The sequence below is a fragment of the Diceros bicornis genome, chromosome 41, assembly GCF_020826845.1.
Source record: "Diceros bicornis minor isolate mBicDic1 chromosome 41, mDicBic1.mat.cur, whole genome shotgun sequence".
In the NCBI taxonomy this organism is placed as follows: Eukaryota; Metazoa; Chordata; class Mammalia; order Perissodactyla; family Rhinocerotidae; genus Diceros; species Diceros bicornis.
The window spans coordinates 4,099,812-4,116,850 of NC_080780.1; the positions used below are offsets into that span (position 1 = coordinate 4,099,812).

The 17,039-nt window shown below is 46.6% G+C and overlaps 1 protein-coding gene across 5 annotated transcripts in view; it reads right to left on the minus strand.

Annotated features, from left to right (window-relative positions):
- The window catches only part of TNS3 (tensin 3), a 252,434-nt gene that overhangs the window by 202,215 nt on the left and 33,180 nt on the right, over positions 1-17,039 (minus strand). For 2 of the 5 annotated variants that reach the window (XM_058534772.1, XM_058534770.1), the window contains exons 1-2: positions 14,409-14,696; positions 4,906-5,017 (exon numbers count right to left, since the gene is read on the minus strand). In XM_058534772.1, coding sequence (XP_058390755.1) covers positions 4,906-5,017; positions 14,409-14,486 — 190 coding nt within the window. In that variant the 5' untranslated portion in view covers positions 14,487-14,696. Of the gene's footprint in view, positions 1-4,905; positions 5,018-14,408; positions 14,697-17,039 lie in introns of those variants that run through there. The other 3 variants (XM_058534774.1, XM_058534773.1, XM_058534775.1) reach the window with 2 other exon arrangements.

The window sequence follows — 17,039 nt, forward strand, 5'->3', positions numbered from 1 at the left end:
AGAGAATAAACTGTTCTCCTATAGGTAAGTCTCATCAGGAGAGAAACTTGTGCCCGGGAAAGGGCTCGCCTGGAGGGGACTTCGCCATCCCCATGAAGGCAGATGTTTTTGAAACACGCGAAGCTAACCAACAGTTAAAATGCCATTCTCTCAGTGTGGGCAGCAAGAGGACCAGGCTGCCCAGGAGAAGGCGGCTCAGAATGAGAGCAAACCTCAAAGGCAAAGAGTCAAATCCAGGGTAGGAAGGAGGGAGGGCAGGGCACGGGGCACAGGGCGGCCAGTGGAGAAGGGCCCAGCTCGGGAGGTGGCCCCGAGCACAGAGCGAATGCAGGCTGGAGAGCTGAGGCCGTCTGCGCTCTGTCGTCTACGCTGTCCACACTGTCGGCTCCTAGTGGCAGATCTGGGTCCCCAGGCATCAGTATGGACAGGACACCTGCCCTTCCCCAGGCTTTGCAAATCCAGGGTCTCTGGCCGGGCGTGCTGAGCAACATTCAAACCCAGATCTGGCTGGCTCTCAGCTCTGACAGGGGTGTAACACAAGCCACCTAAGTAACTTCAAATTAAGTGTACTAATAGATTTCATTTGACCCAATATATCTGAAATATTATCATTCAACATGTAATCATTATTTACACAATTGTTAATGAGATACGTGACATCGTTTTGTGACACAACACCTTCAGAACCCAGTGCGTTCTGCAGGTCCAGCACATCCAGCTTGGAACAGCCATCATGTGTCCAAGAGCCACCACGCGTGGCTGGTGGCCGTGGTTGGACAGCGCAGCTGCAGAGCTTAGAATTTGAACCACTACATCAGAGACGTCACCTGGAGAAAAATCTCAGAAAAATACTGATAATTGCGATTTACTAGATCTATTCCGTGCTAGGCACTGCGCTAAGATCTTTACAAAAATTATCATGTTTTGTCCTCACAAACTGTATGCTAAGTATTCCTGGAATCTCAACTTTGCTTTCATAAGAAGGAAGAGTTTACAACTCTTCCTAAGTTATGAGCAGAGAGAGAGATCTACAGACTTTGGAGTTGTTTCTGCTTCTATATAGGATTTCAAGATTTCTCTGCAGTGGTTCAGTATACATATTTTAAGTCTCTGTCATTAAAATCCAGGTCGGTAAAATTCCTGACTGGTTTCTTCCATGACGCATCTTTTCTGAGATCCTTGATTCACCCGCAATTATTTACACAGCACTCCCCACTAAACCGTCAAAAAACCAAGAAAGAAGAACAAAAAAGACAAGCCATGAGGCCAGAGAGCAGAGGAGGGTGGGGTCTGTCTGTAAATGCACCTTGCGAGCCCCCACGACCCAGGCTGCAGCAAGGCATTCTCTTAGTGCCTGGCACGGCTCTGCGGATGGACGGGCACTGATCTCAGACCAGCTCAGCCTGCACCCAGAGTCTCTGGTCACACGCCCTGTTGTCCTCAAGCAGATGATGGCATCTTTGAGCAGCAGACTGCTGCCTGGAACAGCTTCATGGCATCTCACATGCACAGTAATTTAACTTTTTAAAATGTCTAAAAGATTCCTGGCACATAGAGTCCTTTACTTTTCGAAAAAAAAAAAAAGGAGTAGCTATTGTCTATTAACATAATTATTGCAGTAATGCACATAAAAATGACAATCTATTGGGTATTCTCATAACACAATTTTAAATTCCACCCCATGAAGGTAGAATTTTTCTGGGGAGAAGACAGCAGACATAGTGACACAGCTTGCCTCTACAAAATACCTATCTAGAGATGTCTACAGCTATCTCGTTAACATAGTGATATAGGCGAGTCCCCGGTCCCCAACGCATACATGCCCGAGGGACAACACTCACTGCATTATGAACCCAGCCTGCGCTCTTCGCGCGAGGCAGGTGCCCTTCTCCCAGAAATCAGAATGCACTGCCTCCAACAGCGCCTACCGCTGCTGCTTCCTTCCCATGCCACCTACCGCCGTGCCCTGGAATCCGTCTCAGGGACCTGAGTGTGCAGGCTTTCCCTGACTTTCCTCCAGGACACGGGCCTCATCCGTCACGCAGACCTGCTCCCGCTGACCTCTCCTGAGCCCACGTCCAGGCAGCTGCTTCCTCTGGCCGAAAACTGGACAGCCTGTGCAACTTCCCCAAGCCTGCCCAAGAGGTGGCCTCTGTAGCGAGTGCTCTCAGCTAAAAGCAGCCACGTGCTCCAGGGAAGCACATGCCACTACCTGGCCACAAAGGACGGACCCGGGCCCCAGAGGGACAGTCCATACCTGTCCTCGTGACTGGAGGGCTCAAAGCAGAAGAACACGGCCTTAGAAGATGACACCAGGAGAGGCAAGGCGTGAATGAGGAACGTGGGCATATCTGCTAGTGCGCACATACACTGGAAAGGCGAGCGTGAGAGAAGAGCCACTGCTGGAGGACTCACAGCCTGCGAACGTGGGGCTGCTCTTCCCCCGAAGAGCCGAACCAACACCCTCTGAACAGGCTGGCACATTCGGGTGCAACGCAGAGCTGCTTCCCAGCACAGAGGAGTGATTTGATGGGCGAGTCAGGGTGGCCCTGCACCTGTCACCTCAGCACAGCTAGACGAGCACATCTCATGCGTATCTCGCTGGCTCTGTTGATAGCTTCATACCCATTTTATGGCTGAGAAAAGAGATGCTCCTAAATGCTGTGACCAAGGGTAGCCAGGGTATAGGTGGCAGAGCAAAGACTTGAGCCCAACTCCCGATCTCTCTCTACTGCTAACGTTCCCTCCGACCATCGGACCACCACGGCCAAGCGCCAGGGCGACACAGAGGGGCGGGCACCTCAGTGCCCCATCATGTGGGCCCTGCCTTCCTCCCCTGCACAAGGAGGCGGTGGCAATGGGTCCCTGCCAGAGGGAAACGAAACGCGGAGGATGAGCCATGCTTGAGAGGAGAGGTCACCTATAGGATAATTGTTGGTGAATGATTTTCTTCAAGGAAAAAAGTGGGTGGGTCAATAGTTTTCTCCACGGGCCTAGAATGTATTTCCCCCACAAGATAAAACAGTTCTGCACAGGGATTCCTGGAGCAGAGGCGCGTTAGCCAAACGAGACAGAGACAGCACTGCACAAGGCCAGCTTGCCGCCCCTCCACACGGCCACGTGGCCCCGGGTCCTCCGGGACAGCACGTGGCGGGATCCTGCTGCTTCCCCAAACTGGAACTCCAGAGAATTCGCAGAGGAAGTGGGAAAAGGTTGACACCCACCCATGCCCACCAATGGGCTGTGGGGGGCCATTTACACACACGGGCTTTAGAACATTCTGGACCACACAGACATCACACCAGTTTGCTCAGGGTAGATTTTAAACACCCTGTTCTCCGCCCTGGAGGTGGATCTAAATGAATTCCACAGATGAACGCCCACGCAGCCCTGGGGAGGCCACAGCATCACCCTGGTGCAGACGAGGAAAGTCAACCTCCCAGTCACAAGGAATGAGATCAGCACCCCGGGGGACACGTTCTGGCTAAGAGTCCTGCTCACCCACATGAGGAGCACACCCATGAGGCCACCCTCCTCTGGATTTTTGCGTATGTGTGTGTCTGCATATGTGTGTTTGCAAGTGCACGTGTGCGTCTGTGTGTGCATGTGTTGCCGGGTGGGGGGAGGCGTGGGGAGGAGGCCTGGCAGTGGTCCATGCCCAGTGCACATGCCCACGGTGACTTCTCTACCCCAGGCCACAGCTCCCCTGGTCTAGATGCAGGGGAGCCCCCAGGCCCCGTCACACAGGCTGCCTCCAGGGAGACAGTGAGAGGGGCCCACACGCTCAGATAAGCAGGTGCAGGCCTCAAGGTGCACTGACTCTGAAACAGAGACACCCGGGGGGGTGGGGGCAGGGTTAGTCAGGAAGGAGGCTTCTGGCAAACCCCCACGAGGCAGCATCGGGGGAAGGAGTGGCAGGAGTTGATGATGTACTGATAGCTCCCGGAGCATTGTCAGCACAGACTGGGAAGGGGCCCTTCCCAGGAGGGGGCCACACCAGCTTCCCCTCTGCTCTCAGACTCTTTACCTCTGAAAGAGACCCTGAGATTCCTGATCACATCCTCACCCCATTGAAGTCTGACCGACATAAGTCTTGCCCTCACAGCCCTACCCCAAAGCAGCCAATAGGGACCGTGTGCCAGGGGGTCCACAGGGAGGAAAGGGAGCTGAGAGATAGTCCCAACACAACAGGAGCCCACCAGCAAGACCCCACAAATGTCCTATCGAGAAAATCCCAAACCCATCAATGACAAGATGCCAGAGAGCAGCCCAAGCATTCTCCAGGGGCCCCATCCACCAACCTACCTCTGTTCTGTGATGCGGGCCCACAACCCCTAGCCCCAATTCTAGGGTTCCAGGAAAACAAGAGACGTCATCCTCATGTGTCCACTACACAGATTTATTAACGTCCAAGCACAAAAAATAGCAAGGTGCACTGATTACCTGGTGCTTAAGCATCAGAGAGCGAAGGGGTGGATCTGTTTACTGACAAGAGCAACAAGAGCAACGTCTGACAATAGGCTGAAGGGAACGTATCACAGTGAGCCCTGACTTGAGCAGAAAAATCTCGTTTATAAACTCTGGTAAGAGATCAGAAAGTACAAATGAATAGCCAAGTTACTGACACTACAGAACGGACACGAATAGGTCATGAACTACTCCTTACTGACCCCTCTCCATTATGAATAGCTTTGCTCTTCCTGGAAAAATTTCCTCCTGAGCACTTATCTGTACAAATACAGTCGGCCCCTGCCCAGTGAGGGTGGGGGGTAAACACAGACTAAGAAGGGGAATTCCAGGATTTAACTTTGGAAACTCCCAAAAGAAGGTTTTCATTTTGGTTTTTGTTTGTTTGTTTGCCTTGCTTCGGTTTAATCAGCGAGAGAACGATAAACATGGACTCACCTCGGCATGAACTCCCTTGACCGTCAATAATTTGTTTGCAAACTCCACAGACTTTGGCTTTTTTGAAGGCCTTGTTCTTAAAACTGTGCAGACTCGAAGTTAATTCTTCTGGCTGAAAAAGTACAGGGAGAAATTGTCAGCGCTACAATTCATGGCTTATTTGCTTTCCCTTTTTCCTTTCAGGAGATAATAAATCTAGTGGAGTCTGTGAAGAGCTAAAATGCGAACTTTACCAAGCAAACAGAGAAGAACAAGAGGCCACCCTGCCAACGCTGGGATTCCCGAGGGCAGCCTCGGATACCCTGTCAGCATTCCCGATGCCAGAGTCCCAGAGCGAAGCTCACACTCGCCCCGCTTGTAAATCCTCTGGGCAGAGCGCGTCAGGAGTGCTACACGAATCAACACTGCTTATGTGATCATGTATTAGCTTCCAGACTGCAGGCTTACAACCACCTACTTCTGTGACAAAGTAATCCACACGCATTCCCAGAGTCTTAACGCTTTATCCTCTGGAAGAAATGATTAGCGAACAGCACGATGATGTTCAGAGGAAGCTAACTGATTCTCCTGGCCCCTCAGACCCTCTGAGCTGATGTGCACTTCTGCAGAAGGAGAAGCAATCATAAGACCTGTGTGATAAGATATGTGGTTCCTCCTTAAACCTAGTATAGCATCAATCCATTACATACGTTGGGAGGAAATGAACCACTCATCCACCAAATTCATGTTTGCAGAGTCAAGGCGCACAGTATCTGATGATCTTATAAAAATTCAATTTGCCTTAGAAACCAAATACCAATAATTATACCCATTTGTTGATACGTGACAGTGTATTCTATCAGTAACTGATACCCACATGGATTCACTGAGGCCATTACTCATCATCAGAATAGCTAAAATTCACTGAGAAGATGAAATGTTATCAAGAATGTGAAACAAATGGTACAACTTCTTTGGAAAATGGGTTGACAATTTCTTATAAATATTTTTAAGTCTACATCAATCCTATGACTCAACAATTCCACTCCTATGGACCCTAAAAAGAAATAAATGCACATGTCCATAAAACACTAGTGCAAGAATGGTCATAGCCACCTTATTTAAAAGTGCCCAAAACAGGAAATGTCCCAAATGTCCATCCAAAGGAGAAGGGAAAAACCAACCATGGTATATTCACACAATGGAATACTGTTTGGGTATACACAAGAACAAGCTACTAATACCCAAAACATCACGGGTCAACATCAAAAGTGTTATTATGCTGAGTTGATAGAAGTCAGACATGAGAGCACACAGCGAATGATTCTATTTATAGGATGTTCATGAACAGGCAAATGAATCTATCTAGTTCCTCAGAGGCAGGAAAAAATGAAGTGAGCTCTACAACTGTCCCAAATTCCTGCATCAAGAAAGTTTCCAGGATGCAGAGAAGGGAGAAGGAGCCAGTGTACCACCTGAGTGGAGAGAAGGAGCTAAGAGTTCAGGCAGAACAAGGCAGTAAGAATTCACGAGCCAGAGTACCAGAAAACAGAGAGCTGCATAAAATTCTTAAGATCTGCAGAAGGTCCCCCTTAAGTATTCAGTCAAGTACTGACGAGCACATGCATGTGCGTGTGTGTGTGTGTGCACGCGCACATGCGTGCACCTATGAGGGAGCTACCAAAGGCTGGGGAAAGAATTGCCAGAAAGGATTAGAGGAAATAGCACTCAGTGCTCATAAAGAGGTAGGAATAGTGGCTGTTCCCACAGCCAGACCAGAAAACCACATGATTCACGGATTAGTGCACAGAAAACACAGAAGGATCTTGCCTTAACAGTGGGGAATGATTAACTCTAGACTGAGCACTGCTGCTCTTCTGCCTACTGTATCTAAAAAGCAGTACCCAAAAGGATCAAACTACAGTCATGCGCCACATAACAACATTTCAGTCATGACAGACCACATATACAACAGTGGTCCCATAAGATTAGTACCATAAAGCCTAGGTGTGTAGTAGGCTATACCATCTAGGTTTGTGTAAGTACACTCTACGACGTTTGCACAACAATGAAATCACCTAACGACGCATTTCTCAGAACGTATCCCCATTGTTAAGTGACACATGACTGTATTTCCAAGTAATTTAATTGCATTCAAGAAGAAACTCAAGAATATCTGTAGAAATAAAAACATATCCAGCATCCAATATGATAAAATTCACAAAGTCTGGTGTCCAATCAAAAAATTATCTGGTATCCAGCCGTGACTAAGGAAAACAATATGGAGATTTCTCAAAAAACTAAAAATAGAAATACCATATGATCCAGCTATTCCACTTCTGGTATCTATCCAAAGAATACAAAATCAACAGCTCAAAAAGATTTATGCACCCCTATGTTCATCACAGCATTATTCACCATAGCCAAGATGTGGAAGCAAACCAAGTGCCTATCAACGAATGAACGGATAAGGAAGATGTGGTATATATATACAATGGAATACTATTCAGCCATAAAAAAGGCAAAATCATGCCATCTGCAACAACATGGATGGACCCTGAGGGTATTACGCTAAGCAAAATAAGTCAGACAGAGAAAGAAAAATACTGTATGATTTCACTCACACATGGAAGATAAACTAACACCCAGAGAAGGAGAACAGATTACTAGTTAGCAGAAGACAAAGAGGTGGGGAGAAGGCAAAATGGGTAAAGGGGCAAATGTGTACAGTGACGGATAAAAACTAAACTATTGGTGATGAACACAATGCAATCTACACAGAAACCGAAATATAATAACGTACATCTGAAATTTACACAGTGTTAAAACTCAATATGACCTCAATAAATGTTTTAAAAATCAATAAATATATATTTATATATACCAGATCAAAAAAAAATTATCTGATATCCAATCAAAAATTATTAGGCATGCAAAGCAACAGGAAACAAAGCCCATGATGAGAATAATCAATCAACTGAAAGTGACCCCAAACTAATACAGATTTTAGAATTAGCAGAAGAGATATTAAAAGAGGTATTACAACTGTATTCCATATGTTCAAAAAGGTAAGTAGGGACTTTGAAGGTATAAAAAGATCCAATCAAACATCTAAAGAAGAAAACGTAAAAATTAGAAGTCTCTGAAAAATACACTGGATGAGATTATTGGCAGATTAGATACTGCAGAAGAACAGATTAGTGAACTTGAAAACATTATAGTACAAACTTCCCAAAATAAAGCACAGAAAAAGGAGACAATCTAAGTAAATAAATACACAAACAGAGCATCAGTGAGCTGTGGGATAACTTTAAGTTGCCTAACATACATGTAATTAGAGTCTCCAAAAGGTGGGGGGGGGGGGGGGATATGAAGAAATAATGGCTGAAACTTTTCCAAAATGGAAAACTATAAACCCATAGATCCAAGAAACTCAACAAATGTCAAGTACAAGAAATGTGACAGAAACTACACCAAGGCACATGATAATCAAATTGCTCAAACCCAGCAACAAAGAGAAAATCTTAAAAGTATCCAGAGGGAAGAAAAAAGATATGTTATGTACAGGGGACCAACCATTAGCACAACAGCAGATTTCTCATGTAAAAAAAAAAGCAAATGAGAAAGCAGTACAGCAATATAAAGTACCGAGAGAAAATCGGCCAATCTAGGATTCTGTACCCAGCAAACATATCTTTCAAAAAAGAAGGTGACTTAAAAAATTCTTAAGACATACAAAAGCTGAAAGCTGAAATAATTTATCACCAGCTGACACATACTACAAGACATGTTAAAGAGAGGACAAAAGGAAAATGATATCAGATGGAAACATGGCTTTACACAAAAGAATGAAGAGCACCAGAAATGGTAATCACATGGATAAATATATAAGATTATTTTCTTACTATTTAAAACTCACTAAAAGATAATTTAACTGTTTAAACAAAAACTAATAGTGAGGTAATATGAGGTTTAACAAATGTAAAAGTAATTTTTATGATAAGACAGCACAAAGCTCAGGAGAGAGAAATGGAAGTATGCTATCATCAGGCTCTCATAATATTCAAGAAGGGGCAGACTATCACTTAAAAACACACTGTGATAAGCTAAAGTGGTATTCTATCAACCATAAAGCAACTGCTAAATAAGTTCTAGGTAATAGTCCAACAAAGGAGATAAAACAAAATTACTTAAAAAGTTCAGTTAATCTAAAATTGGAAAAAAAAAAAAGGAAAAGAAGAATGAAGAATAGGTGAAAGAAATAAAAAACAAGTAGCAAGATTATAGATTTAAACCATATTAGTAATCACATTAATGTAAATAGCTTAAATACCTAATTAAAAGGTAGGAATTGTCGGATTATATATTTTTTAAAGACAAAAGATAGAAAAAATAGATAACGATAACATTAATCAAATGAAAGCTGAAATGGCTATATTAATATGAAAGTAGGTTCCAGATTAAAGAATATTACCAATGATATAGAAAGGCATTTCATAATGACAAAGGGTAAATGCATCAAGAGAACAAACAATCCTAAACATTTATGCACCTAATAACAAAACTTTCAAAATACATGAAGCAAAAACTGATAGAATTGCAAAGAGAAATAGGCAAATGCATATAGTCAGAAATTTCTTTATTCCTTGTTATAGACTGAATTATGTCCCCACAAAATTCATATGCTGAAGCCCTAATCCCCAATGTGACTATAGTTGGAGATGGGACCTTTAAAGAGGTAATTAAGGTTAAACGAGGTCATAAGGATGGGCCCTAATCCAATAGGACTGGCATCCTTAAAAGAAGAGGAAGAGACACTAGGGAGGCTTGCGTAGAAAAGTCTACATGAGGGCACAGTGAGACGGTGGCCATCTACAAACCAAGGAACGAGGCCTCAGGAAAATCCAAACCTGTCAATACCTTGATCTTGGACTTCCTGCCTCCAGAACTGTAAGAAAATAAATTTCTGCTGTTTAAGCCACCCAGTGTGTGGTATTTTGCTATGGCAGCCCTAGCAAGCTAATATACTATTTCTCAATAACTAATAATTATTTTTTATCAATAATAATAACTGATAATTATTGCAGAAAATAAACAAGGGTACATAAGATTTGAACGACATTATCAAACAACTTGATCTAATTGACATTTACAGAACATTTGACCCAAAAGCATCAGAATATATATTCTTTTCAAGTGCATACGGAACATTTACCAAGGTAGACCATATTCTGGGATATAAAACAAGTCTAAAATTTAAAAGCATTCAAGTCACACTAAATATGTTCTCTGACCATAATGGGATTAAATTAGAAATCAGAAACAGAAAGATCTCTGTAAAATCCCCCAAATATTGGAAAACTAAAGAACACACTTCTAAATAGCCCATGGAATAATACCTGATGGCAAACAGGGTTTATCCCTGGAATGCATGGTTGGTTTAATGTTCAAATACCAATCAATAAACTAAAAAAGAAAACTGCGCAATCATCCAATGATGCAAAAAAGAAAACCTCTGACAAAATCCGACATTCACTTCCTGATAAATATCCTCAGTCAGATAAGAATAGAAAGGGACTTCCTCAACTTGATAAAATTATCCAAGTAAAACCTACAGCAAACATCATACTTAATGATAAAAGACTGAGTGCTTTCCCTTTAAGATCTGAAACAAGGCAAGGATGTCTGTAATCAGCACTTCTATTTAACATTGTCCTAGAGGTTCTAAGCACTGCAATCAGGCAAGAAAAATAAGTAACAGGTATCCAATTTGGAAAGGAGAAAGTAAAACTGTCTTTAGTCACAGATGACATCATTGTCTATGTAGAGAAATCTGATGACATCTACACAAAAGCTCTAGAACTAACAAGTGAGTTTAGCAAAGTTGACAGATACAAGATCAGTGAATGTACAAACTGATTGTATTTCTACATACTAGCAATAAACATTCAGAAATTGGAATTCAGAAAACATTACCATATACAGTAGCATCTAAAGCATTAAATACTTAGGGATAAATCTGACAAAAGGTCTGAAAGACCTATAAACTAAAAGCTACAAAACACTGCAGAAAGAAATTAAAGAAGATATCAACAGATGGAGATATATACCATGTCCATAGATCAGAAGACTCGATATAATTAAGATGCAATTCTTCCCACATAATCTACAGATTCAACACAATCTCAATCAAAATCCCAGCATGGATTTTTTAATTGGCAAACTGATTCTAAAATTCATATTTAAATGCAAACCACTCAGAATTGCCAAAACAACTTTGAAGGTTGCACATATAAGTGTACAATTTGACAAGTTCTCTACTATATTTTGAAAATATGTCTTCATTGTAAAAATACTAAACTGAGTTTCAACCAAAGTGTACTCTTGGGATTCTAACTAACAAATATGAGGTGTTGAACAAACCCCTTGAATCCTAATTTTCAACAAAGCACACGCTCCCCTGAGATGGATCACAGGAAGTGCAAATACTCAGTACGCAGACCACAACCCTTACTCCTTGACCTATGGCAGACATAACTAATCTACCATAGCTATCATCCCCAGCTGGCCTTACAAGTCTTCTCAACCAAGAACTCCATGAGCCACTACCAATGGACTGGAACTGGCAGAGGCTGATTCCAACATGCCATTCCAACTTGAAAGCATGCTTTGGCCAACCACCTCTTTCCCATGTGATTCAAGCTGTCTGGAACGCTGGCAACTTAGAGTTTCCTAACGTGACCACTTCTAGTCCCACCCTCCCCCAAGTCTTTCCAGACCACTTCCAATTCCTCAACAGTCCTACTGCAGTCTTGTCACTTAATCCCCTGTCTCCTGGTCTTTTGGTTGATCTCGGCATGCCAACCAAACGAGGGAAAGCGTCCTCATCGGTTTTGGCACCTGCAGTACACGCTCTGTGACCCCGGCAAGTCACAGCCTCTCTCCAAGGGAAAGGACAGCCTCCCTCTGCTGCCCATTAGCAGAGCTGCTGTACATGACCGAATGCTGTACCAGGCACCAGCTGTGAACACTGGCAGTCTATGCAAATCACTGGGGCAGTTTTTAGAAACTGCCTAAGCTCCATCTCAGACCAATTAAAACAGACTATCTGAAGGTGGGGTCAGAATATGAATTTTCTCAAAGCTCCCCCAGCGATTCTAATCTGCAGCTGGGACTGAGAGCCACCACCATACAATGGATGATACTATAAGGATCTATCTGACATAGATGTAAGGTACTGTTCCTATGTGCTTGTTCATACGTCTGTTTCTGGTTTTTTCAAGAGATTGCCTACTTTTTGATAGCAGGGGTCCTGAATTCAGTGCCCGCAAAAGAGGGACGATGGTGCTGCTATCACGAAGTTCACAACATCAGCAAGGCCCTTCTGTGCCGTAACCACGACCATCACTGTGCTACAAACAGGGATGGTGGGATGCAAGACCACGCAGCCAACAGATAAGGGATATGGGCTCACACCGGTCTCCACCCCAGGCTCATGCTCAGACAGGAGCAGGCATTCAAGCATGTGACAAACACAGCCCTCTATCATAATCGCCTCACTGGCACACAGTTTTTCCCCCGATATTTCAGTTATCTGTTTGTACGTCTTCACTCCTGTGCTCGACTGCAATTTCCTAGAGGCAGGACTCCCACCCGTTTGCCCTCTGAGGCCCTGCACAGCGCCTGGCAGACCGTTCACCGTGGACCCGCAATTAATATTTGTTGACCGAATGAATTGGCCGTAGTCTGTGGGCCAGTGGGGGACACTGTGACCTTCTATTCCTTACAAATACCTTTATTCCAACCAGAGAGAAAGAGGCACTGTGTTCCTGCAGTTTCTTGCCGGCAGGGCCACAGCCAGAAGACTACAGGAAGGAAACAGCAGAGGTGCTGCTGGGAGGCTGGAGCCATTTCAGTGGCTGGATCCCCGAGGAATTCATTTCAGATCGTGTAATAACATCTGCTCACGCTTCATCTGTACATAACATCTCCATTGTGAAATGAGCCTAGACGGGATTAGACGGCCTTTGTTTTCACCTGATACTGTGCTTTCCCTTCTGCCAAAGAGGTGGGGCCGGTGAGTGCTCGGGGGAGGGGAGCCCACAATACTGGAGCATTTAGCAGGCTCAGTTCAGGAATCTAAATTGCATTTAATTGTTAGGAGCAGACAGTGGGAAGGCTAGGGAGCAAGGCTGCCCTTCCACAAGGACTCCCTGAGGGGTACACGGTAATTAGTGCTGGTCTTGATGGTGAGGTCTCTTTTAGAAAGAAAAATCTCTGCAAAATTGAGCAAGGAAGCGCTCCACAACGGTGCAGAAGGGGAACCCACTGCTGTGCTCTGCAGAAATGCAGACGGCTCTGCTGGGTTCTCCCTGCTAATGCTGCAATAGCAACACAGTTGCCCACACAAAGGGGAAACCGGCACTGCCCAAGCTATGTTTTCCTCTCAGGAAAGAGGACTTAGGCCTGCATTTTGGTATCTGAGAAGCCTTTGGGAGCATGCTAGGGAGGCACACGCTGAGCAAAACCCCAAATCAACCTGACTCAAGTTAAACGGTCACAAAACGTCCCCCATGGACAAAGCGGATCCCAAACTTCTGCAGATATCCTGCTCTGGACGTTTCCACCCACCGGCAGCCACAGGACCCAGGGCGTAGGGACATCCTCCTCACACCACACATTGTCCCCAAGCTTCCCAGCAACAGTGCTCGCCTGTTAAACTGAAAAAAGGAATGCAGCACAACTCAAAATGATGGAAAGTAGCGGACATCCTGACGACTCCTCACTCCTCGGAACCTTATGGAAGTTTCCAGGAAAACGAATGCAATGAATGCCTGATTTTTAGACTCAAAGAAAGAAGGCTGACCCTAGCGGGAGCCGCCTCCCGATTCTGTTCCGGTTAATTCAAATACTGTGGAGGACGATCCCATGGACCACGGATTGTAACGCGGCCCTGGTGAATCTGGGCTATTGCGACATGCAGCGCAACCGGACGTCAGCACGGAGCTAAGCGCCCTTTTCCTTTGCAGGCGCAGCGAGGCTCCGTAATGCCCAATGTCCTACTTCCATTCCAGGAGACGTGTCCAAGGAAGCACGTTCAAGAGATTCAAGAGACAGTTGGTAGAAAATGAAGCCTGAACTGGCTCCCACTCCATGTGGGCTCACCAGGGTGCCCGCCTCCCACCAAGCAAAGCCCGGCTTTCCTTCTCTCGCCCTCTCCTGCACGCACACACAAAGGTGCACACGCACACACGGACATATGCACACGCGCGCACCGACAAGGACACGCGCACTCACGGACGTATGAGCATACACGGACACGCGCACAGACAAGAGCACGAGTAAACTCGCACGTGCACACGCAGACGGTGCACGGGCACACGTACAGTTGCACACCCGCACCCAGACAAGGGTACGCGCGCACACAGTTACACGCGCGCGCCGGCCCACAAGTGCCCCGCGCCCCGGCTCCCTGCGCCCCAACTCCTGGGATCCCAGCGGCCGGGATCCGAACGCCCGCTCACCTGACGCCGGTGCCGGCGAGCCCGGGCCCCGCGCGCGCACCCTCCAGGCGGCCCCGAGGTCAGGGCGCGCAGCCGCATGGCCGCCCCAGGAGCCTGCAGACAGCCCGGCCCAGCCAGGAGAGGACAGCTGCGGCAAGCGCTGACCCCCTCCTCGGCAGCGGTGCCGGGCAGGGATGCCTCTGGGCCTCTGCGTCTGGGAGTCCCAGGAAAAGCTCGACCCTGGGAGGCCCGAAAGGACGCGGCCACCACCTCCAAGTCCACTCTGCCGTCAGAAGTCAGATGCAAGGAACAAAAGCCAGGCGAGCGAGCGCACGGTCCCCTGGCGCCCCTCCATCTGACACGAATTAGCCCTCCCTCCCCCGCCCCAGCCCGCAGCTCCAGAGAGGAGGCAAAAGGCTTCTCAGCCAAACTCAGGGAAAGCGGTGAAGAAACGCCTCCCAGGGCAGGGTGGGGCAAACCTTCCCCGCCATCCGACTGACTGGATTACCAACGCCTTTGGCTGGGTGCAGCTTTGCTAGGATTTCAGACCTCTCCAAGAACGCAGACGAGGGGCTTAAAATCAAAACCCATAGGCTCTCTGGCTTTCGGGATTTTAAAATCTTGCGCATTGTCCAGTAAACCTGTATCCATAACCGTCAGTATCACTGGTAATCTACACTGCTAGCAAACAGGGGGTTTGGAGTAGAAAGAAGGAACCCCCTAATGCAGAAAGGCTTTCTTTCCAATTTGCTTCTTTAAGAAAAACAACGAACTGCCTTGGTAGAGAGGGAGGAGGACCAGGTGAGGGTTCGAGGAGCTCAAAGCAGATGTTTGGGGGCTCTCCACACCTGGGGGCTGGGCCCCTCGGCTCCCTCCCCATCCTCACCATCCCCAGTGCCATTCAGCTCCCTGAAAATCACATCTACTTTTCCTCTCTAGCTCTGCCATTTCAGAAGGAAATTGAAAACCTAGAGTGCGGGAGGTGAAGGGGACTGTGATGGTGGGGGCAAGGTATCACATGAAGAGCAAGCCAGACAGACACCTGGAAAGTGGAAGGCTCACTTAGCCTGAAGGACAGCCCGGAGGGGAGGGTGGGCATGATCCACAGACAGGACAGGTCTTTTCCAAGGCCTATTAGACCCGGGCAGGATGGAGTTGTCCTGGGCTGCCATCATGGAGCAGGGGATCTTAGCTTTCCACCAGGAGAAGCTCTGGCATTCTAATTCCTGGGAAGAAGGGAAGGCTGCCTTGATCATATTTGGCTGGGGCCACCTCCCCCTTCTGTGGGGTGCATTAAAGGAGACCCCTGCACTGGAGCAGATGGTGCTAGGGAGCCTTCTGGCCTCACTGAGTACCCGAAGCAGCAAGGCCTCTAGTGACCTGACCTGCCTCCCGCCCAGCCAGGCGCAGCTCTAGTGACCTGTGATGCACCCACAGCTCAGACCTGTGTTGGTCTAACACTCTGACTTCAGATCTTCAACTCTGCTTGCAACTCCAAATGTCTTAGCTTTGGAGAGCAGTCTGGGTGGCCTAGACCAGGGCCTTTATGGTTAACACATGTGCAAATTCCAGTCGATTCAAGGGCCTACATTAACCTCTTAGATTCTGGCACCAAATATCCACCTTTCCGTTTCTGCAAATGGAACAGCAAAGCAAGTCTTCAACTTTCAAACACAAAAAAACCAGGAACACGCCATTGTGGGTTCTGACTCCTCACTGGAAGGCACTCATTCATTCTTGTTTCCCCCCATCCCTCAAATTAGATCATTATTCATCTTTCATTATATTCATTCATTCATTCATTTTCTAGATTCCTTCATCATTATGCACTTTTTCTATAGCATATTCAAACTTGAGTTTTTGCAAACATCTCTCAGTCCTATTTCTGCAGACCTCCCTCCCCTCCCATGGCAGCAGGATCCCTGAGAGCACATCGGTATCACATTATTTCTGATTCCCCAACACCTAACATGAGACAGAGCGCAGAGTAATGTCTACAAGCTGAGCTAGAAGCACACTATTCTGCTGTCTGGGGGCACCTGGTACAAACACTTTTTCCAGAAGTCAGCCAGATCTACCACCAGCCTTACCCATGGAACCAGCAGAACGAATCCAAATCTTAGCCAACAACAGGTAACCCCCAACATGATAAAGCTCCTTGAACTCGAGGACCGGGCTCCGCACTCTATGGAGTCTCTCGAAATGACTGTCATGAGCACAGGCACTCCCATGCCCATGCCTGCCAGATTGCAAGACAAACGGTTGTTTCCACAGGGACACCCTGAATCTCCTGTTACTTAATTAAAAGGTACATCATTCAGAAAATTCCCGAGCTTTATTACTAGCAATAAATCACATGCACATGATACGACTCACAGAGGATGACAACAAACAGGGTTGTCACAATTCGAGGTGAGAATCAGCAATCAGGACATAGTCTCTCGGCCGAAGTCCACACACTGCTGTCCAAGTGAACTTCCCCCAACGCAAAACTGGGAACCCTGCCGTGACTCCCCACTTTGCCAGCTGGCCACCTCCTCAGCCCCTCCCCCCAGCATACCACTCCCCCCCCACAAGACCTGCTTACACCCCAGGCTCCTCCTGCTCTGAGCCCTGGGGATTGCTGGGGCCTCACTCAGGCGTCTTGGCGTT